The sequence below is a fragment of the Impatiens glandulifera genome, chromosome 1 (assembly GCF_907164915.1).
Source record: "Impatiens glandulifera chromosome 1, dImpGla2.1, whole genome shotgun sequence".
NCBI classification, from domain to species: domain Eukaryota; kingdom Viridiplantae; phylum Streptophyta; class Magnoliopsida; order Ericales; family Balsaminaceae; genus Impatiens; species Impatiens glandulifera.
In genome coordinates this window covers 161,017,511-161,037,694 of record NC_061862.1, presented here as the reverse complement: position 1 = coordinate 161,037,694, position 20,184 = coordinate 161,017,511, and the positions used below count along the sequence as shown (strand labels likewise).

At 32.7% G+C, this 20,184-nt stretch overlaps 1 protein-coding gene across 1 annotated transcript; it reads right to left on the bottom strand.

Moving 5' to 3' along the window:
- Nucleotides 1-17,838: 17,838 nt before the first annotated feature.
- On the bottom strand, nucleotides 17,839-18,900 carry LOC124913858 (E3 ubiquitin-protein ligase RSL1-like). The gene is made up of 2 exons (XM_047454295.1): nucleotides 18,278-18,900; nucleotides 17,839-17,884 (listed from the first exon to the last, which is right to left on the bottom strand). Exons 1-2 carry the CDS (start codon nucleotides 18,898-18,900, stop codon nucleotides 17,839-17,841), a joined length of 669 nt encoding a protein of 222 aa, XP_047310251.1.
- Between the last annotated feature and the right edge of the window lie 1,284 nt (nucleotides 18,901-20,184).

Sequence of the window (20,184 nt, the reverse complement as noted above, 5' to 3'; positions counted from 1 at the left end):
ATGCAACGAAAAAAATGATGAAACTGTTTATCCAACTCTACAAGCAACATCTGTTTCAGACGGCTGACTTGGTGCATGAATGCCAATCGTCAAAAATACAAGCCGGCCTAAGTGCATGACTGCCAAGTGTCCGAAATGACAAAGAGTGCACGCAACCTGAACTAGATCGGCATGACTTCAAATGACCAATCAAGCGGAGAGAGAAAATTATGATCGTTGTCATATTTTCTTTATAAATAGAAGCCAATGGTGCCGAAGAAACATACGCGTGAGATCATTTTACGAAAAACATATACAAGAGAGAAGTAACAACAACTTGAGATCTCACGTACAACCTCGAATAGTGATTTGAAATTCCTGAAAGTGTTTTGTGTATAGTGTGTATTTTACTATTGAGTAAAAGTACTGTTGTATTACATCATTGTGAGTGGTGTAACCGACGAGCAGTAAACAAGACTCGTTCGGCATTATGTGTTGTGGTTGTGTAATATTCCGCAGTGAATATCCTTCTCACTATTTGAGAAGAAGGGGTGACGTAGTAGATTAAACTCCGAACATCCATAAAATTTTGTCTCGTGTTCTTTACTTTCATATTCCGGCTCACTCACTCAAATCAAACCGAAATAACTAATAACTTCCTAAACCAAACCGACTTTCTCCTTAAACCTATATCTCCTTCTAAATACCTTCCAAACCGAACTGTGTGTGTTGCTTCAAGCTGAAACAAACCATTTCCGCACTTGAACCCGGTTCAAGAAGTTTGTGACAGCTTGTGTAGTGTTAAGAAGCGGTTCTAGCCGGACTATTACCAATATTTTGTGTGCTGTGTTGTTAAGCGTTCTCCCTTAAGAAGTCGGAACCCCGGTACTCCAAGGGCGATCCCGATCCTAACAAAATTGTATGAAGCAATCACAATAAGCAAGATAAAAAATATAAAAAACTTGATGAAATTTTCTAGTTATATCCTTCAATATTCAACAACTTAGAAATTAATCATATGAAAAAACAAATAAAACTAACTTAAAGCTCAAATTGAGTCGGTGTCGGTGACAGCTGATTTTGCAGTAAGAGTAGGAGCAGTTTCTGAAGGGTTATGGTGCTGGTGCTTTGGTACTTTAGTTGATTCATGTTCATCGTTTCTGTATCAGTAGTTGTAGTTGATGCAGGTGCATGAACTGGTTCATGTGCATCAGTTGGTGCAGGTGCATGAATTGGTTCATGTGCATCATGTGGTGCAGGTGCATGAACTGGTTCATGTGCATGTTCATCTGCATCTAATGCTTCAGGTGCATTTGCTAGTTCAGGTGCAGGATCATACATTTATTGTTCAGTTAATGGGCCATATCTATTCTTAAAGTATAAGAACCAACCCCAATTAAGAATGGAGAATCCTACGTAATTTTGGTAATTTTCTTTGTTAATATCTTCACTCATCCAATTACCAATTACTGATGAGAGGAGTCTGTTGTCCTTTTATAGATATTATACCCTCTATTACTCCTGATAAGCCACTGAAAGCACTTGTCAAAGTAGTCAAGGAGGCTGGAATTTCATTGTCATAGAAATAGTTAGATCATACCGTATAAAATCCGTACGATAAACCCATGGAAACGTACTCAGGCAAAAGCCAGTACAAAGATAAATGAATAACTGTTTTTCTAATAATCTCTACTAAAGAGAAACAGATCATAAATATGATGGAGAACATTACACCAACATTCATTAGATGAGTATGATTATTAAAACCTCCTTCTGGATATAAACGCCTTAATACTAGATAAATAAATAAACCTCCCCCGGTGCCCAATAAAGGGAAAAAGACATAAACGAAAGATTGTAAATAGCCAATTTTTACCCATGGGTTATCGATTGTTCTGGATTGTAGAATTTGAAATGCATCACCCGGTGAACAAGCAATGGAAATCATTATGGATGAAATCCATAAAGGGATAACTCCAATAATAGATTTGAGTTTTAGAACATCTTCTACCGAACAAACACTCGTCTGATCCTCATCTCCTGGATTTATGACACATGCCTTATTTAACCACCTAAAAAATGCATAATAGTTTATTATAATAATAAAGATAATTTAATTAATAATTTGTGTAAGTTAAAACTAACATCAATACCGTAGAAATTCGGTCGGAGGGGTTTGCATCTGATTCCATAAATGATAAATAATATCACCCGTTAGCTCTAAATTACAGTTTTTTAGAGAGCTTTCCAGAGAACGCAGAGTAAACGAAATAAACCTGGGTTTATGTCATTGTCATCTATAAAACATTCCAAGGTTACATAGAATATTATAGAAACTCCACATGGCTAAGCTTGAAAAACCGAACACAGAACTCCATCCATATTGGTGTGGAATTATGACTGCAACCAAGCAAAAAAAAGACTAGACATGTAGTCATGTAATATAAACCATACTCTTCTAGACCTGGTGTTATAACAACTTGTTCTGTAGATACAGAAAGTGAACATGATCTAATTAAGCCGACTCCGATTGTTAGACAAATTAAAGCATCAGGGTAGTTAACCACATCAAAAACACACCCTGTTTAAAAAATATTTTAAACACATTAATGAAATATTAGTTAAATTCACAAAATTAAACAAAAATAATATAAAACTCTTACCAATAAGCATGAAAGGTAACCAAGTTGAATAATCTTCAACCGCCTAAGCCACCAGGCAAGGCAAAATGGTATGAAGAAATACCGGACGACGAGACCCGTCGTCATATAACACATTACATTGATTGATTCGATGGTTGAGAAATTAAAGTTTTGAATCAAAAAGGTAACCATAAGGGGAAATGCATTAACACCCATCGCATAAGAAGTTCCCTCAATCACTAAAATGTTATAAAAACATTATTATATTATAACTTCACCACTTTGTAAAAATATAAATTAACTTATTTGAATGTAGTTACTTACCCACAGTTAAGAGTTTTCTCATCAGTCCAAGGAAAGATGTAGTGTCCATTGATTCAGAGTAAATCTGCAACCAAATTTAGTCATTATACACTTACAAATTGATAATAGTAAAACAATTGTAATCAAATTTCATATTTGAGAATGTTGCGTTTAACTTAGAATCAAATTGTTATTTTTACAAATACTTTTTCATCTTATTATTGAGAGGAGTTTGAGAAATAGGAGAAACATATGTTTGGTTTGGGAAAGTTTGAAAATCTCAAATAAAACAAGAGTCGTGCCTAATAGATTAAATTAACGAGTTCGAGTCTTACTTAAAAACACTTTAAGTTAACGTAAATGTTTATAATTGTGAAGGTTTTTTTAAATTACAAAAATAATTAAGGAAAATGAGTGGAGATAAGAAAATTAGTTACACAATAAAAACATTAATTAATGTTAAATACAATATACATCACTGCATGACAAAAGGATGAATAAAATAATAAAACTTTCATCTTCAAGAAGAGAAGATATCCAACTTCACAGTAGAGTATTGTTAGGATCGGGATGGCCGATAGGGACCGGGGTCCGGCCAATCGGTAATCACTTACAGCACAACACAAACTGGAACTAATCCGATTAAAGACTAGAATCGTTCTTAACACTACGCAGATTATCACAGACTCTTGAACCGGGTTCAGGGGCGGAAATGTCTGTTTCAATCTGAAGCAACGTATGCGATTCAGTTTGGAAGGTATTTAGGAGAAATCGGTTTAAGGAGGAAGCCGGTTCGGTTAAGGAAGTTATGAATTAGTTCGGTATAGATATTTAGGTGTTTTGGTTCGGTTGATGATAGTAAGCCGGAGAAATAAAGAGGAAGAACACAAGACATAAATTTTTATGGATGTTCGGAGCAAACTCTCCTACGTCACCCATTTTTCTCAAACAGTGAGAAGGATATTCACTAAGGAATATTCAACAACAGAATACGATCGAGTCTTATTTACTGCTCGTCGTTCACTTTACAATACTCACACAATATTTGTAATACACTTTTACAGATTTGTAAATACACAAAATGCAAGACAATTTCGGAAATTTCAATCACTATTCAAGGTCGCGCGTAAGATTTCTTTTTCATTGTTTTTCTCTCTTTTTGGAGACGCTTCGACTTCCTTTTATAGTGAAAAAATGACAACGGTCATCTTTTCTCTCTCCAGGAGATTGGTCGTTGGAAGTCGTGCCGATTCAGAAAGATTGCGTGCACGCCTTGCCATTTTAGACATTTGGCAAACATGTATTAGGCCGACTGCCTGAATCGGATGTTGCTTGCAAACTTAGGTAAATAGTCATCATTGCTTTCGTTGCATTCTTCTGATCTAGATCTTTCTTCTTGCATGTTTCCAAGAGATATCATATTACGTCATCTTCACATATTCATCATTTGACATAGTTTTCCGTTTGGCTTTATGATCTTCAATATTTTGAGTCAGTCGGATAATGACGCTTTTGCTTTCAGTCGATTCGGTTAGAGGGGTTCAGACGGCCTTTCTTTGTCATGACCGGATTTTTGAAGCAAGAGCTTCAACCGGTCTGATGCGGCTTGAGCTGTACCTGCACATGGAAATTGATACTAATTAAGTTCTTTGGTCGGGTTAAAATTAACTTACTTAATTTTTCTAACAATTTCTTCCTTTTTGATTATTTAGAATAAAACCTGCAGACCTATGAAGAAACTCAATTCCTCCATCATACTCATCTCAAATCTGTCAATCATTAACTTTGAGAATTTATTACATAGTTTTGGATCGGTTGAACCGAAAATGATATCATCTACATATATTTGAACAAGTAAAATGTGTTCATTTTTCTCAAATTTGAAAAGTGTTTTGTCAACCGAACTATTGAAAATTTGTGATCAAATAGGAATTCGGTTAAGGTATCATACCAGGCTCTTGGAGCCTGTTTTAAATCATAAAGAGCTTTATCAAGCCGGTATACATGACTTGTTAGTTCAGGATTCTTAAAACCGGGAGGTTGATCAACATATACCTCTTCACTTAATTTACCGTTTAGAAAAACGCTTTTAACATCCATTTGAAAAACTTTAAAATTTTTGAATGTCGCAAATGCCAAAAATATTCTAATAGCTTCAAGTCTGGCCACAAGAGCAAATGATTTTTCAAAATCAATACCTTCTTCCTGTTTGTATCCTTGAGCCACTAGCCGGGTTTTGATCCTCGTAACCAAACCGTCTTCATTGAGTTTATTTTTGAACACCTATCTTGTTTCTATGACCGATTTATGTTTCGGTCTTGGGACTAGATGCCAGACTTTATTTCTCTCAAACTGGTTTAACTCTTTTGCATTGCTAAAATCCAATCGGGATCAAGCAACGCTTCATCCACCTTTTTCGGCTCAATTTGTGATATGAAAGCTAAGTTTTCATACTCTTTCAAATTTTGTTGCCTAGTTCGGACGAGTGAAGAGAGGTTACCTATTACAAGTTCAAGAGGATGATTTCTATTCCTTCTAAGGTTAATTTTGGTAGTGTCTTCCAAGCATCTGGTTAGTTGATCAAGGTTAGACGGAATAGTAGGCTGAGCCGAGTCAGTCCGACCGATTTCCTTAGTGAGCACTGATGTGTCAACTTTCTGCGGCAAGACTACTTGATCATGCTGAATTTCACCATTAACCGCTTAATCATTGACAAACCGTCTATAAACCGGAACCTCATCTTCATCATCAGAATAAATATTGAAATTTTCCATTATGTTATGAAGGTCGAAGGGTACTGCAGTATTATGTTCAACCGATTCATCAAAAACAACATGTGAAGTTTCTTCAACCGATAATGTTCTAGTATTATAAACTCTATAGGCTTTGCTTACGGATGATTAGCCCAACATTATTCCTTCATCGGATTTATCATCAAAAGCGGTAAAATAACTTTTGTCGTTGATATGAACATAACACTTACAGCCAATGATCCTAAGATACCGGATGTTAGGAACTTTGTCATGGTATATTTCAAAAGGTGTATTAGTAAAACGTTTAGTAATTAAAGACCGGTTTTGAGTGTAACATGCAGTATTGATAGCTTCAGCCCAAAATTTTTGAGCAATACCTGAATCGGCTATCATGGACCTTGGGGCTTTCTTGAGAGTTCGGTTTCTTCTCTTAGCCATGTCATTTTGTTGAGGTATTCTGGCACTAGACAACTCGTGCCTAATACCAGAATTATCAAGAAAAGTAGTTAAAGTACTATTTGTAAATTCGGTTCCTCAATCATTTCTAATTCGGTTAATTCAGATAGATTTCTCATTTTGTATCCTTCAAAGTAACTTGATCATGTTTGGTGTAGCTTGATTTTTAGATACTAAAAATGTTACCCAAGTGAATCTAGAGTAATCATCAACAATTACCATTGTATAATGCATGCCTCCTAGGCTTGTGACCTTAACCGGTCCAAATAGATCCATATGCAATAATTCTAAGCATCGTTCGAATTGAAAATTTCCTTTGCTTTTAAATGATGATTTTATTTGTTTCCCATTTGACATGCATCACATACTTTATCTTTGAAAAATGTGTGGATATTCATGATAGAAAGAGCACTTTTTACAATGTGTTTATGTTTAGGAAAGGGGTAGTGATTTAGTCCTCTAAAAAACAACATATTATGACACTAATTGCTAATATTGAAAAATTGAGTAGCATGTGTAACAAAATTGTATGAAGCAATCACAATAATCAAGATAAAAAATATAAAAAGCTTAATGAAATTTTCTAGTTATATCCTTCAATATTCAACAACTTGGAAATTAATCATATGAAAAAACAAATAAAACTAACTTAAAGCTCAAATTGAGTCGGTGTCGGTGACAGCTGATTTTGCAGTAAGAGTAGGAGCAGTTTCTGAGGGGTCATGGTGCTGGTGCATTAGTTGATTCATGTTCATCAGTTTCTGTATCAGTAGTTGTAGTTGATGTATGTGCATGAACTAGTTCATGTGCATCATGTGCATCAGTTGGTGCAGGTGCATGAACTGGTTCATGTGCATGTTCATCTGCATCTAATGCTTCAGGTGCATTTGCTAGTTCAGGTACAGGACCATACATCCATTGTTCAGTTAATGGGCCATATCTATTCTTAAAATATAAGAACCAACCCCAATTAAGAATGGAGAATCCTACCAAAATTAAGTTGTAATTTTAGTAATTTCCTTTGTTAATATCTTCACTCATCCAATTACCAATTACTGATGAGAGGAGTCTGTTGTCCTTTTATAGATATTATACTCCCTATTGCTCCTGATAAGCCACTGAAAGCACTTGTCAAAGTAGTCAAGGAGGCTAGAATTTCATTGTCGTAGAAATAGTTAGATCCTACCGTATAGAATCCGTACGATAAACCCATGGAAACGTACTAAGACAAAAGCCAGTACAAAGATAAATGAATAACTATTTTTATAATAATCTCTACTAAAGAGAAACAGATCATAGATATGATGGAGAACATTACACCAACATTCATTAGATGAGTAGGATCATTAAAACCTCCTTCTGAATATAAGAGCCTTAGTACTAGATAAATAAATAAACCTCCCCCGGTGCCCAATAAAGGGAAAAAGACATAAACGGAAGATTGTAAATAGCCAATTTTACCCATGGGTTATCGACTGTTTTGAATTGTACTGGATTGTAGAATTTGAAATGCATCACCCGGTGAACAAGCAATGGAAATCATTATGGATGAAATCCATAAAGGGATAACTCCAATAATAGATTTGAGTTTCTGAACCTCTTCTACCGAACAAACACTCGTCTGATCCTCATCTCCTGGATTTATGACACATGCCTTATTTAACCACCTGAAAAATGCATAATAGTTTATTATAATAATAAAGATAATTTAATTCATAATTTGTGTAAGTTAAAACTAACATCAATACCGTAAAAATTCGGTCGGAGGGGTTTGCATCTGATTCCAAAAATGATAAATAGTATCACCCGTTAGCTCTAAATTACAGTTTTTTAGAGCTTTCCAGAGAACGCAGATTAAACGAAATAAACCTGGGTTTATGTCATTGCCATCTATAAAACATTCCAGGGTTACATAGAATATTATAGAAATTCCACACATGGCTATGCTTGAAAACCGAACACAGAACTCCATCCTCCATATTGGTGTGGAATTATGACAACAACCAAGCAAAAAAAATGACTAGACATGTAGTCATGTAATATAAACCATACTCTCCTAGATATGGTGTTATAACAACTTGTTCTGTAGATACAAAAAGTGAATATGATCTAATTAAGCCGACTCCGATTGTTAGACAAATTAAAGCAGCAGGGTAGCTAACCACATAAAAAACACACCCTATTTAAAAAACATTTTAAACATGTTAATGAAATATTAGTTAAATTCACAAAATTAAACAAAAATAATATAAAACTTTACCAATAAGCATGAAAGGTAACCAAGTTGAATAATCTTCAACCGCCTAAACCACCAGGCAAGGCAAAATGGTATGAAGAAATACCGGACGACGAGGCCCGTCGTCATATAACACATTACATTGATTGATTCGATGGTTGAGAAATTAAAATGTTGAATCAAAAAGGTAACCATAAGGGGAAATGCATTAACACCCATCGCATAAGAAGTTCCCTCAATCACTGAAATGTTATAAAAACATTATTATATTATAACTTCACCAATTTGTAAAAATATAAATTAACTTATTTGAATGTAGTTGCTTACCCACGGTTAAGAGTTTTCTCATCAGTTCAAGGAAAGACGCAGTGTCCATTGATTCAGAGTAAATCTGCAACCAAATTTAGTCATTATACACTTACAAATTGATAATAGTAAAACAATTGTAATCAAATTTCATATTTGAGAATGTTGCGTTTAACTTAGAATCAAATTGTTATTTTTACAAATACTTTTTCATCTTATTATCGAGAGGAGTTTGAGAAATAGGAGAAATAGATGTTTGGTTTGAGAAAGTTTGAAAATCTCAAATAAAACAAGAGTCGTGCCTAATAGATCAAATTAACGAGTTCGATTCCTACTTAAAAACACTTTAAGTTAACGTAAATGTTTATAATTGTGAAGGTTTTTTTAAATTACAAAAATAATTACGGAAAATGAGTGAAGATGAGAAAATTAGTTACACAGTAAAACATTAATTAATGTTAAATACAATACATCACTGCATGACAAAAGGATGAATAAAATAATAAAACTTCCACCTTCAAGAAGAGAAGATATCCAACTTCACATTAGAGTATTGTTAGGATCGGGATGGCCGATAGGGACCGGGGTCCGGCTAATCGGTAATCACTTACAGCACAACACAAACTGGAACTAATCCGATTAAAGATTAGAATCGTTCTTAACACTACGCAGATTGTCACAGACTCTTGAACCGGGTAAAGGGGCGGAAATGTCTGTTTCAATCTGAAGCAACGTATGCGATTCAGTTTGGAAGGTATTTAGGAGAAATCGGTTTAAGGAGGAAGCCAGTTCGGTTAAGGAAGTTATGAATTAGTTCGGTTGAGATATTTAGGTGTTTCGGTTCGGTTGATGGTAGTAAGACGGAGAAATAAAGAGGAAGAACACAAGACATAAATTTTTATGGATGTTCGGAGCAAACTCTCTTACGTCACCTCTTTTTCTCAAACAGTAAGAAGGATATTCACTAAGGAATATTCAACAACAGAATACGATCGAGTCTTATTTACTACTCGTCGTTCACTTTACAATACTCACACAGTATTTGTAATACACTTTTACAGATTTGTAAATACACAAAATGCAAGACAATTTCGGAAATTACAATCATTATTCAATGTCGCGCGTAAGATTTCTTTTTCACTGTTTTTCTCTCTTTTTAGAGACGCTTCGACTTCCTTTTATAGTGAAAGAATGACAACGGTCATCTTTTCTCTCTCCGGGAGATTGGTCGCTGGAAGTCGTGCCGGTTCAGAAAGATTGTGTGCACGCCTTGCCATTTTAGACATTTGGTAAACATGTATTAGGTCGGCCGCCTGAATCGGATATTGCTTGCAAACTTAGGTAAATATTCATCATTGTTTTTGTTGCATGGATCCGGATCTTTCTTCTTGAATGTTTCCAAGAGATATCATATTACGTCATCTTCACATATTCATCATTTGACATAGTTTTCTGTTTGGCTTTATGATCTTCAATATTTTGAGTCAGCCGGATAATGACGCTTTTGCTTTCAGTCGATCCGGTTAGAGGGGTTCAGACGGCCTTTCTTGGTCATGACCGGATTTTTGAAGCAAGAGCTTCAACCGGTCTGATGCGGCTTGAGCTGTACCTGCACATGGAAATTGAGACTGATTAAGTTTTTTGACCGGGTTAAAATTAACTTACTTAATTTTTCTAACAATTTCTTCCTTTTTAATTATTTAGAATAAAACCTGCAGACCTAGGAAGAAACTCAATTCCCCCATCATACTCATCTCAAATCTGTCAGTCATTAACTTTGAGAATTTATTACATAGTTTTGGATCGGTTGAACCGAAAATGATATCATCCACATATATTTGAACAAGTAAAATGTGTTCCTTTTTCTCAAATTTGAAAAGTGTTTTGTCAACCGAACCTATTGAAAATTTGTGATCAAATAGGAATTCAGTTAAGGTATCATATTAGGCTCTTGGAGCCTGTTTTAAACCATAAAGAGCTTTATCAAGCCGGCATACATGACTTATTAGTTCGTGATTCTTAAAACCGGGAGGTTGATCAACATATACCTCTTCACTTAGTTTATCGATTAGAAAAGCGCTTTTAACATCCATTTGAAAAACTTTAAAATTTTTGAAAGTCGCAAATGCCAAAAATATTCTAATAGCTTCAAGTCTTGCCACAGGAGCAAATGATTCTTCAAAATCAATACCTTCTTCCTGTTTGTATCCTTGAGCCACTAGCCGGGCTTTGTTCCTCGTAACCAAACCGTCTTCATTGAGTTTATTTCTGAACACCTATCTTGTTTCTATGACCGATTTATGTTTCGGTCTTGGACTAGATGCCAGACTTTATTTCTCTCAAACTGATTTAACTCTTCTTGCATTGCTAAAATCTAATCGGGATCTAGCAATGCTTCATCCACCTTTTTCGGCTCAATTTGTGATATGAAAGCTGAGTTTTCATACTCTTTCAAATTTTGTTGCCTAGTTCGGACGAGTGAAGAGAGGTTATCTATTACAAGTTCAAGAGGATGATTTCTATTTCTTCTGAGGTTAATTCTGGTAGTGTCTTCCAAGCATTCGGTTAGCTGATCAAGGTTAGACGGATCGGTAGGTTAAGCCGAGTCAGTCCGACCGATTTCCTCAGTGAGCACTGATGTGTCAACTTCCTGCGGTAAGGCAGCTTGATCAGGCTAAATTTCAGCATTAACCGATTGATCATTGACAAACCGTTTATAAACCGGAATCTCATCTTCATCATTAGAATAAATATTGAAATTTTCCATTCTGTTATGAAGGTCGAAGGGTACTGCAGTATTATGTTCAACCAATTCATCAAAAACAACATGTGAAGTTTCTTCAACCGATAATGTTCTAGTATTATAAACTCTATATGTTTTGCTTACGGCTGAATAGTCCAACATTATTCCTTCATCGGATTTAGCATCAAAAGCGGTCAAATAACTTTTGTCATTGATGTGAACATTACACTTACAGCCAAAGATCCTAAGATACCGGATGTTAGGAACTTTGTCATGGTATATTTCAAAAGATGTTTTAGTAAAACGTTTGGTAATTAAAGACCGGTTTTGAGTGTAACATGCAGTATTGATAGCTTCAGCCCCAAATTTTTGAGCAATACCCGAATCGGCTATCATGGACCTTGTGACTTCCTTGAGAGTTCGGTTTCTTCTCTCAGCCAGACCATTTTGTTGATGTGTTCTGGAATTAGACAACTCGTGCCTAATACTAGAATTATCAAGAAAAGTAGTTAAAGTACTGTTTGTAAATTCGGTTCCTCTATCATTTCTAATTCGGTTAATTCAGATAGATTTCTCATTTTATATCCTTAAAAGTAACTTGATCATGTTTGGTGTAGCTTGATTTTATATCCTTAAGCTTGAAAAACCGAACACAGAACTCCATCCTCCATATTGATGTGGAATTATGACAACAACCAAGCAAAAAAAATGACTAGACATGTAGTCATGTAATATAAACCATACTCTTCTAGACCTAGTGTTATAACAACTTGTTCTGTAGATACAGAAAGTGAATATAATCTAATTAAGCCGACTCCGATTGTTAGACAAATTAAAGCAGCAGGATAGTTAACCATATCAAAAACACACCCTGTTTAAAAAACATTTTTAACACGTTAATGAAATATTAGTTAAATTCACAAAATTAAACAAAAATAATATAAAACTCTTACCAATAAGCATGAAAGGTAACCAAGTTGAATAATCTTCAACCGCCTAAGCCACCAGGCAAGGCAAAATGGTATGAAGAAATACCGGACGACGAGGCCCCTCGTCATATATCCTACCGTATAGAATCCGTATGATAAAACCATGGAAACGTACTGAGGCAAAAGTCAGTACAAAGATAAATGAATAACTGTTTTTCTAATTATCTCTACTAAAGAGAAACAGATCATAGATATGATGGAGAACATTACACCAACATTCATTAGATGAGTAGGATCATTAAAACCTCCTTCTAGATATAAACGCCTTAATACTAGATAAATAAATAAACCTCAACTATAAAAGTTTTGATATTTTGTTTTTCTTTAGATCTTTACTTTAAGACAAAGATTAAATTGAGTTTTCCCTATGAAATATTTGGAATGTCTTGTCTTGTAAGAAGATATAATAAAACTGTCACTTGTTTACTTACTCTCAGCAGCTAAGGTTATGGAAGGGGAGAAGAAGGTATAGCAGCAACTGGGGTCAGCTAGGGTTCAGTCTCTTCTCCAGGTACTCAGCTCAGCAAATAAGTCTTAGCTAGAATCAAGGAATGACGAAATGCAATCAAATGAAGAAAAGCCGGTTTAAAAATGAAGGTAGCCGCCGGGCGCCCAAAAAAAATTTTATTTGAAAAAAAAATCCTATAATCCTATAATTAAGTATTTAAAAAAAATAAAGTTTAATTTTAGCCCTAAACAATAACTACAATCAAATCAATTTGTTGTTGTTGTTTATTTTTTTATATAAAAATAAATAAGTTTAGCAGAATATAATAGTTTAGGTGTTTGGTCGGTTCGCTTCTTTGTTTTTTCAGGCGAATATATATAGTAGTTTAGTCAGTATGCTCAAGCATTTGCTGTTGTTCTTCTTCAGGCTTAATTTGGAATATATTGAAGGTCACTTGAAGATCCCCTTTCTTTGAACACATCAATGGTGAGTGCATTTTCAACCGATTATAGAATCGTCATAGTATTGATTGTTGATTTCGATTTTTTCGTATTAGGTTTCACATATTTCTTTTTATTTGGAAAAATCACAATGGATGATTAGTTTTGCAATGTCAGGGCTAAAATGTGAAGGAGATTGATCGAACTAAAATTCAACTCATTGATTTAGGTAGCTATTACTGTGTGTGCAGTCATTGATGAAGTAAGTGGTCTAGATCACATAAGGATTGGAATATTGAATTACCCCTATGGTCTCATTCATGATATTACCAATTCGAGAAGAGTACATCCATTATAGAGAACTAAAAATAATCTATTGCAATTCTCGTATCAATATGCTCAAATCAACCTTTGATGAGCTACACAACACATATCTATCATCTATGTATTCATAATATGCATCTTCAGATTTTGATTCACTTCTTCTCATTGACTCTTCCATTTCCTATTAATACCAACAAATCTATAATTCCATTGCAGGTGCTGTGAGTATGCTCTTTTGGTACTAGAATGTTGGGCTGATGCACCTGAAATACACCGTGCTGCTGATCTTTATGAAACTCTTATAAAGTGTTGTGTTGAAGATGCAATGAGTGAGGTATTGATATTCCGTAGATAATTCCATATTCTTATTATGTCTAGCTGGAACGGTAGTACCTATATTTTAGATTTGACATGTATCAATTACCGTATTTTAATGAAAGCCTGATTATATAGAATATTGGTGAGCATGCTTCACGAGGGAGGTTATGTTGTGCATCATGTATATGAATTAGTGAAGTGAAAATGCTGCCGAAGAAAATATGTTTGATGGTCTTATGAGATAGTTACTGATGTATGGTCAGATATCCCTTTTTTTGATAGTGGTGCTGGTAATAAAGCATTATACGAATCACGATCACAATTTGATATTATCTGATGGATGGAGATGTTTGCTAATAGGATGTTATTTCGTTTTAGTTGTCTTCCACATTTGAGGAAGGTTTTTACAAGTCAATATTTTTGTATGGTCATTTAATGTTTTGGGAATAAATTATGTTCTTGTTGAGACTCTGTTTAAGCAAGTTACTTTTGACAAAATTGAACGGGCAGATTTATTTGTTAAGACTTGACCAACACTTTCTAGCAGTCTGTTTCTTTCCTTTGACCCTGTTATTAAAGGGTACTTTTATTAATAAATATGCAACTAATTATTTGGATCTTAAATAATATAGTCGGTTTTGTTTGTATGAACAAAATATATAATAATATTTTCTATACCAATACCATCATCTCTGACATTGGTCAGCAATTCGGGCAGCTTATGGAAAGTGCTAAGGGAACCGACGTGAACTTTGAAGTGGACGGTGATGTCTGCTTTTCTGCCCACATGTTGGTCTTTTTGGTCCTACGAAGGATGAGAACACAAAGGGCATACAAGTGGAAGATTTGGAGGCACCAGTTTTTAAGGTTTAGTATAGATTTACCTGCACTTTCTGTTTTCACCATTTTCAAATAATCTTTCTCTGTGGGTTCAATACTCATTGCGTCATAGTTTTACTTAACTTTTCCATTCTCTTGCCTACCATTAACATTTATGGTGGGTCTTCCACTAAACTAAATATATGTTGTGAAAGGATATTATTTTGAAACTTTTTCGAAGTAACTGAAATTTGTGCCAAGACTTTTGGATGAATTATGACATGCTTAGGTCATTAGATCTTCTTTTGAGTTGGTTATGTCCATTACATGTACACATGCGTGATCACTAGCTAGCTTTTCATTTCATGATTACTGGTGAGAAACAATAGTATTGTGGTAATTCTGTAGAATGATTTAAAAATAAATGCTTACATTGATGGTCAAAATAACTACATGACAATTGTAAAAGCATAGATGAAATTTTGAATAACATGTGACAAAGGTTTGGTATTTTATTCTTATTGGTTAGGTTACAATGTCCTGTAGTGTAGGCCTTGTATCAAATTTTGTGACTAATTCAATAGGCAAAAGGAATTCACTCTGAACATATAACACAATATCAATCAATCATCTAGTGTGAATGTTTGCGAGGGAGGATAATCTGTATGTAGAATGACCTCATCCTTCATGAGGGAAAGAAAGAAAACTTATTTTGAACAATAAAACACTCTAGATGGAACTGACGAGTTCACCTGTTTACTTTCATTGTAATTTTGCTTGGTATTTATGCTGGTTTCACCCAACACTGATTGTGCCAATATAATGTGCTTGTAGGGCATTGATTGCTTCATTTTATGACATGGATGGAGTAGCTTACTGCTGGTTTAAACTCAAAGTGGACTTGTACTTTGATGTCACAACTCAATGTTATGTGTTGCCATAAACACTGTTGCAACAATATTATTAGCCCTGCTTGAGAATCTTAGAGGTAAGCTAGCTTGTAGGCTTGCTTGCTTGCTTGCTTTAGAGCAGTATCATTATTGTATACAATTGAAACATGTTTGTCGATCTTAAGTTTGTAGCCTTTCTTGATCAGAATCTTAGAGGTAAGCTTCTAGAATCTTAAGTCTACATTCATTTGGTGTTAACATTTAATTTGAAGGAAAATTGCACGCCCTTCTGTTCTAACTAAGCTCTCTTGGATGGAGTAGGATCACTGAGCACTTTGGTGTTGCCAACAAACACGGAAAAAACAACGAGGTTTTCGTAGATGGTAGCGATGTCAATTGTAGACTTGCCAAACAAAGGTTATTATAGTTGCCTTTTGCTTTTTCTTAGGCATATATAACAATTTAGTACTACCTATAAAATTAATATTAAATTTAGTTTTTTATTTCTTTGTTTGGTTGTAACTATTTTGTTACTGCATGTGACTGAATATATATATATATATATATATATATATATATATATATATATATATATATATATATATATATATATATATATATATATATATATATATATATATATATATATATATATTTATATTTTTTTTAAACATAATATCATTGTATTAAACATTTTTAAACAAAATTATTTTTCCAACCAAGAGTGAATTTATTAATTTGAAAATAATAAATGCATGGACTACATTAAAATATTTTTTGTTTGCACGAGATGTTTATAATGACCAAGAAAATAATTTGATCATCATTGGATAAAAAAATGAGATAGAAAATAATTGTATATATGGCTCCAAATGAAATCGAATGATGGGGGAGAATCATGTAGTTAAGAACATGCTTTATCCATAAACATGTCTATTGAGTTTAAACCTATTTTGTTTGTATATTCTCAATGAAATATAAGTAATTTTTTTTAATTTTTTTTTTCTATTAGTTGATATTTTAGAATTCTTCAAATATTTTAAAAGTTCTATAATTATTGTTTGCATGTGTATTTCATAAAACTGTTAAAATACAAAATAATATATCGATAAAATATTATTACAACATTATAAATTGTGATAATATAAATATTATATTATTATATTATTTTCCTTATATATTAATTATAATTTCTATATAATAGATATAGCCTAGGTAAAAATGAAAAATAATTTAATATAATTTTTTTCTCTCCTTTCTAACATGGTATCAAAGCATTGTCATCGTTTTTGTGTTAATCAAGCGAGTCTTACGCTGCCTCCATCGATGATTATTTTAACCATTGATGGATGATTTAATTATTTCTTAGATATATTGTTTTTATAGTCTTAATTAACACTTAAAGGTATTTTAGTCTATTAATATATAATGATGAAATAAAAATAATAATTTAAAAAAATAATATTTTAATATTTTGAATAATGAATTAAAGGAAGAAAAATGAAAAATATTTTATAGATTTAAGTTATTCAAATAACAAAAATTAAAGAATGCCAAATTTTCAGGAAGAATAGAAGTAGTACAATGTGTTTAATTTTAATAATGAAATATATCTCTCTGTCAACTAAGTTATTTAAATAACTCAAATAATATATATATATATATATATATATATATATATATATATATATATATATATATATATATATATATATATATTATTACTAATATATTTATCTTATTCATAAACTAAATAGAATAAATTATTCATTTTGAGTTTATTATTATCAATACATCAATTAAATTATAATAATATTATTAAATTAATCTTAAAAATATTAAACTGAAGAAGTGATATATTTAAAAGATAATTAATATAAGATGTTTTATATTAATTTGATTCATAAAAAATGTCTTAAGCGTAAAGAACAATCTGGATTCTTGATATTAACAGGCTAGTGGAGGAGTAGAGTGGATTTAACAACCTAGATTATTAAAATTAAATAAATTGCCTTTTTATAAGTGATTTTTCAATAATTCATTTAATTATTTTTATATGAATAAAATTAATTTGATTAATAAGATAAAACGAATTTAAAATTAAAATAATAATAATAAAAGAATAAGAAAGCAACAACTACCAAATCCCAATTTATAAATATTATGAATAAAATAACGTTAGACATAACAAACTAAGTACTTGATTCAACCTGTAATTCAACAAGTTCTCCGGAAATGCTAAAAAGATAGCAAACAAAAACCAAATATATTATGGATAAGACCCACACGACCCATAACAATATATGTATGGGTAGTGAAACCTTGTAAGGGGTTATATTAATAAGGAGTAGGTAATATTGTACACCCATAAATATAAAACCGCTACAACCCCATAAAATTAATGCAATAGGTACCCAAATATTTTGGTAAGGGCCAAAATACCTTCGAAGTTTATTAGACGGAACTGAATAGTGACATTCACAAAACATACGTCTCACTAAATTATTCCCGCACTTATAACAGAATTCGGTCGAACACCTGTATCATTATTCATCAATTATAAATTAAAATTAAGGTGCATATAGAGACAATACTATGTATATGAAGATATGGAGAGACTATATATAAAACCTGCATAAGATTTTTGTGCAACCATTTTTCAATGAGACATAGAACTTGCATTTAGGGCACTTCATCCACTTATTCTTCTCAACAAGAACACCAAAAGCAACGTCATTTTCATCCTTAATTTGTTCAATATCCTTACAATCAAAGCCAGCGTGCCATGGAGTTTTGCACTTGAAACATAACGCTTGTTTACAGTTATGACAAATAGACCGCTTTACATCTCCACCGCATTCGTTCACCATCAACGTTGCACACTTTCGATTAGGGCAATAACAATGATCGAGCCCCAAAATGATTTTGTCAAAAAGGATATCACACCATCTTTCAAACAACTTATGAGGGAGGATCGAACGACAAGAGAGCATATCAAGATTGAAATCGCAACATAGGTCGGGACACTTGATCTCCGCGGCGTTGTCAACTTCAATTTTCATTTTGACGTATTTGATAATGCAATCGTTGCAAAAAGGATGAGTACACAAGTCTCCATTCTTGAATTTCCGTTCAGGCAAAATTGTGGGCTCGACACATATTTCACACGTGAAACTAGCCAACTCATTCAACTTTTGTGGTGGGGACAATTGGACGGTGTTATTAGGGGTAGAGAAACCTGCTAGTTGTACCATTTTTTTCATAAAGTTGGCCATGGTAGAGAGTTTAAAATTTCTTCTTACGACACAAATACACTAAGATAAGATAAGAACTTCAACAAAATAAATAAAAAATGTGAAACATAGACATGTGAAACAACAGCAATAGAACAATTACAATGTTTAATATAAGTGATGCAAATTTCTTGTTATGTAAAGAAAAAAAAAGAATAATAAGAAGAAATGCTTACCAAATTTCCAAATAAATTTCACAACATATAATAAAAAAAAGATTGTTAGATGATATATATTCTTGAAATATGCATAAAGTAAGTAAATAATATACCATTTCTTGGTTATAAAAGAAGCTAACTCTAGAAAAAATCATCAAAAGATGTGGTCATGATAATATTGACGCTTTCAAATAAATTTTACTAAGAAAATAGATAAAATTAAATGTTTCCACCCTATTAACTCTCTGACTAATTAAATTATTTAGTAGTTATTTTTTAATTGGATTTTTAAATTCATTAGTAGCAACAAACAAAAAAAAAAAAAAATTAAGAATTACTTTATATCCTATTTAGATGTTAATAAAAAAATATATCTGACATTGACATCTCTTTATAAGAAATGATTTTGGGATTATAAGAAGGCTTGGTTAAGTAGTTCTCTAGGGTAGGGAGGTTATATATGGTCCTATATATTTCTTTTAACCCCTGGAGAGAGAGTAGAATCTTTAATTTTAATTTCAGATTTAGATTTTTAAAACTAAATAACCCCTCAGCGCATAATTGGTTGGTTGCAAGATAAGAGTTGTTCAAATCCTAGGAAGCATTTTTACAACTAATTAAAGCAACTAGGATTAGCCTAGAATTAATACCTAGATTTAAACAAAACTAAAACCTGTACAAACGAGAATCTGTTGGTTGGACTTCATTTGAACTTCGGCTTCTTTTGTGTTAGCATTGGACTTGCACACTGACCTTTAGGTTGAGCCCTCTTTTATTTTTCCGACACAAAAACATGATATATAATTAATTACTAACTCTAATTATTTATTTCATTTATATATTTTAAATTATAAAAATTATAGTACAAAATATAGGTGTCTATAATAATAATAAAATAAAAAATAATATTTTAAAATAAAAAGTGTGACAGAAGAATAAAGAGAGTGCAAATATATTGTTTAGATTTAGTTTAATTTTTCAAATAAGGCATGATTTTATAGAATGATAAGGTCATTTCATTTTAATTCTAGAAAAAATCATCAAAAAGATGTGGTCTCATGTCATTTACCCCGGAAATAGATAAAAT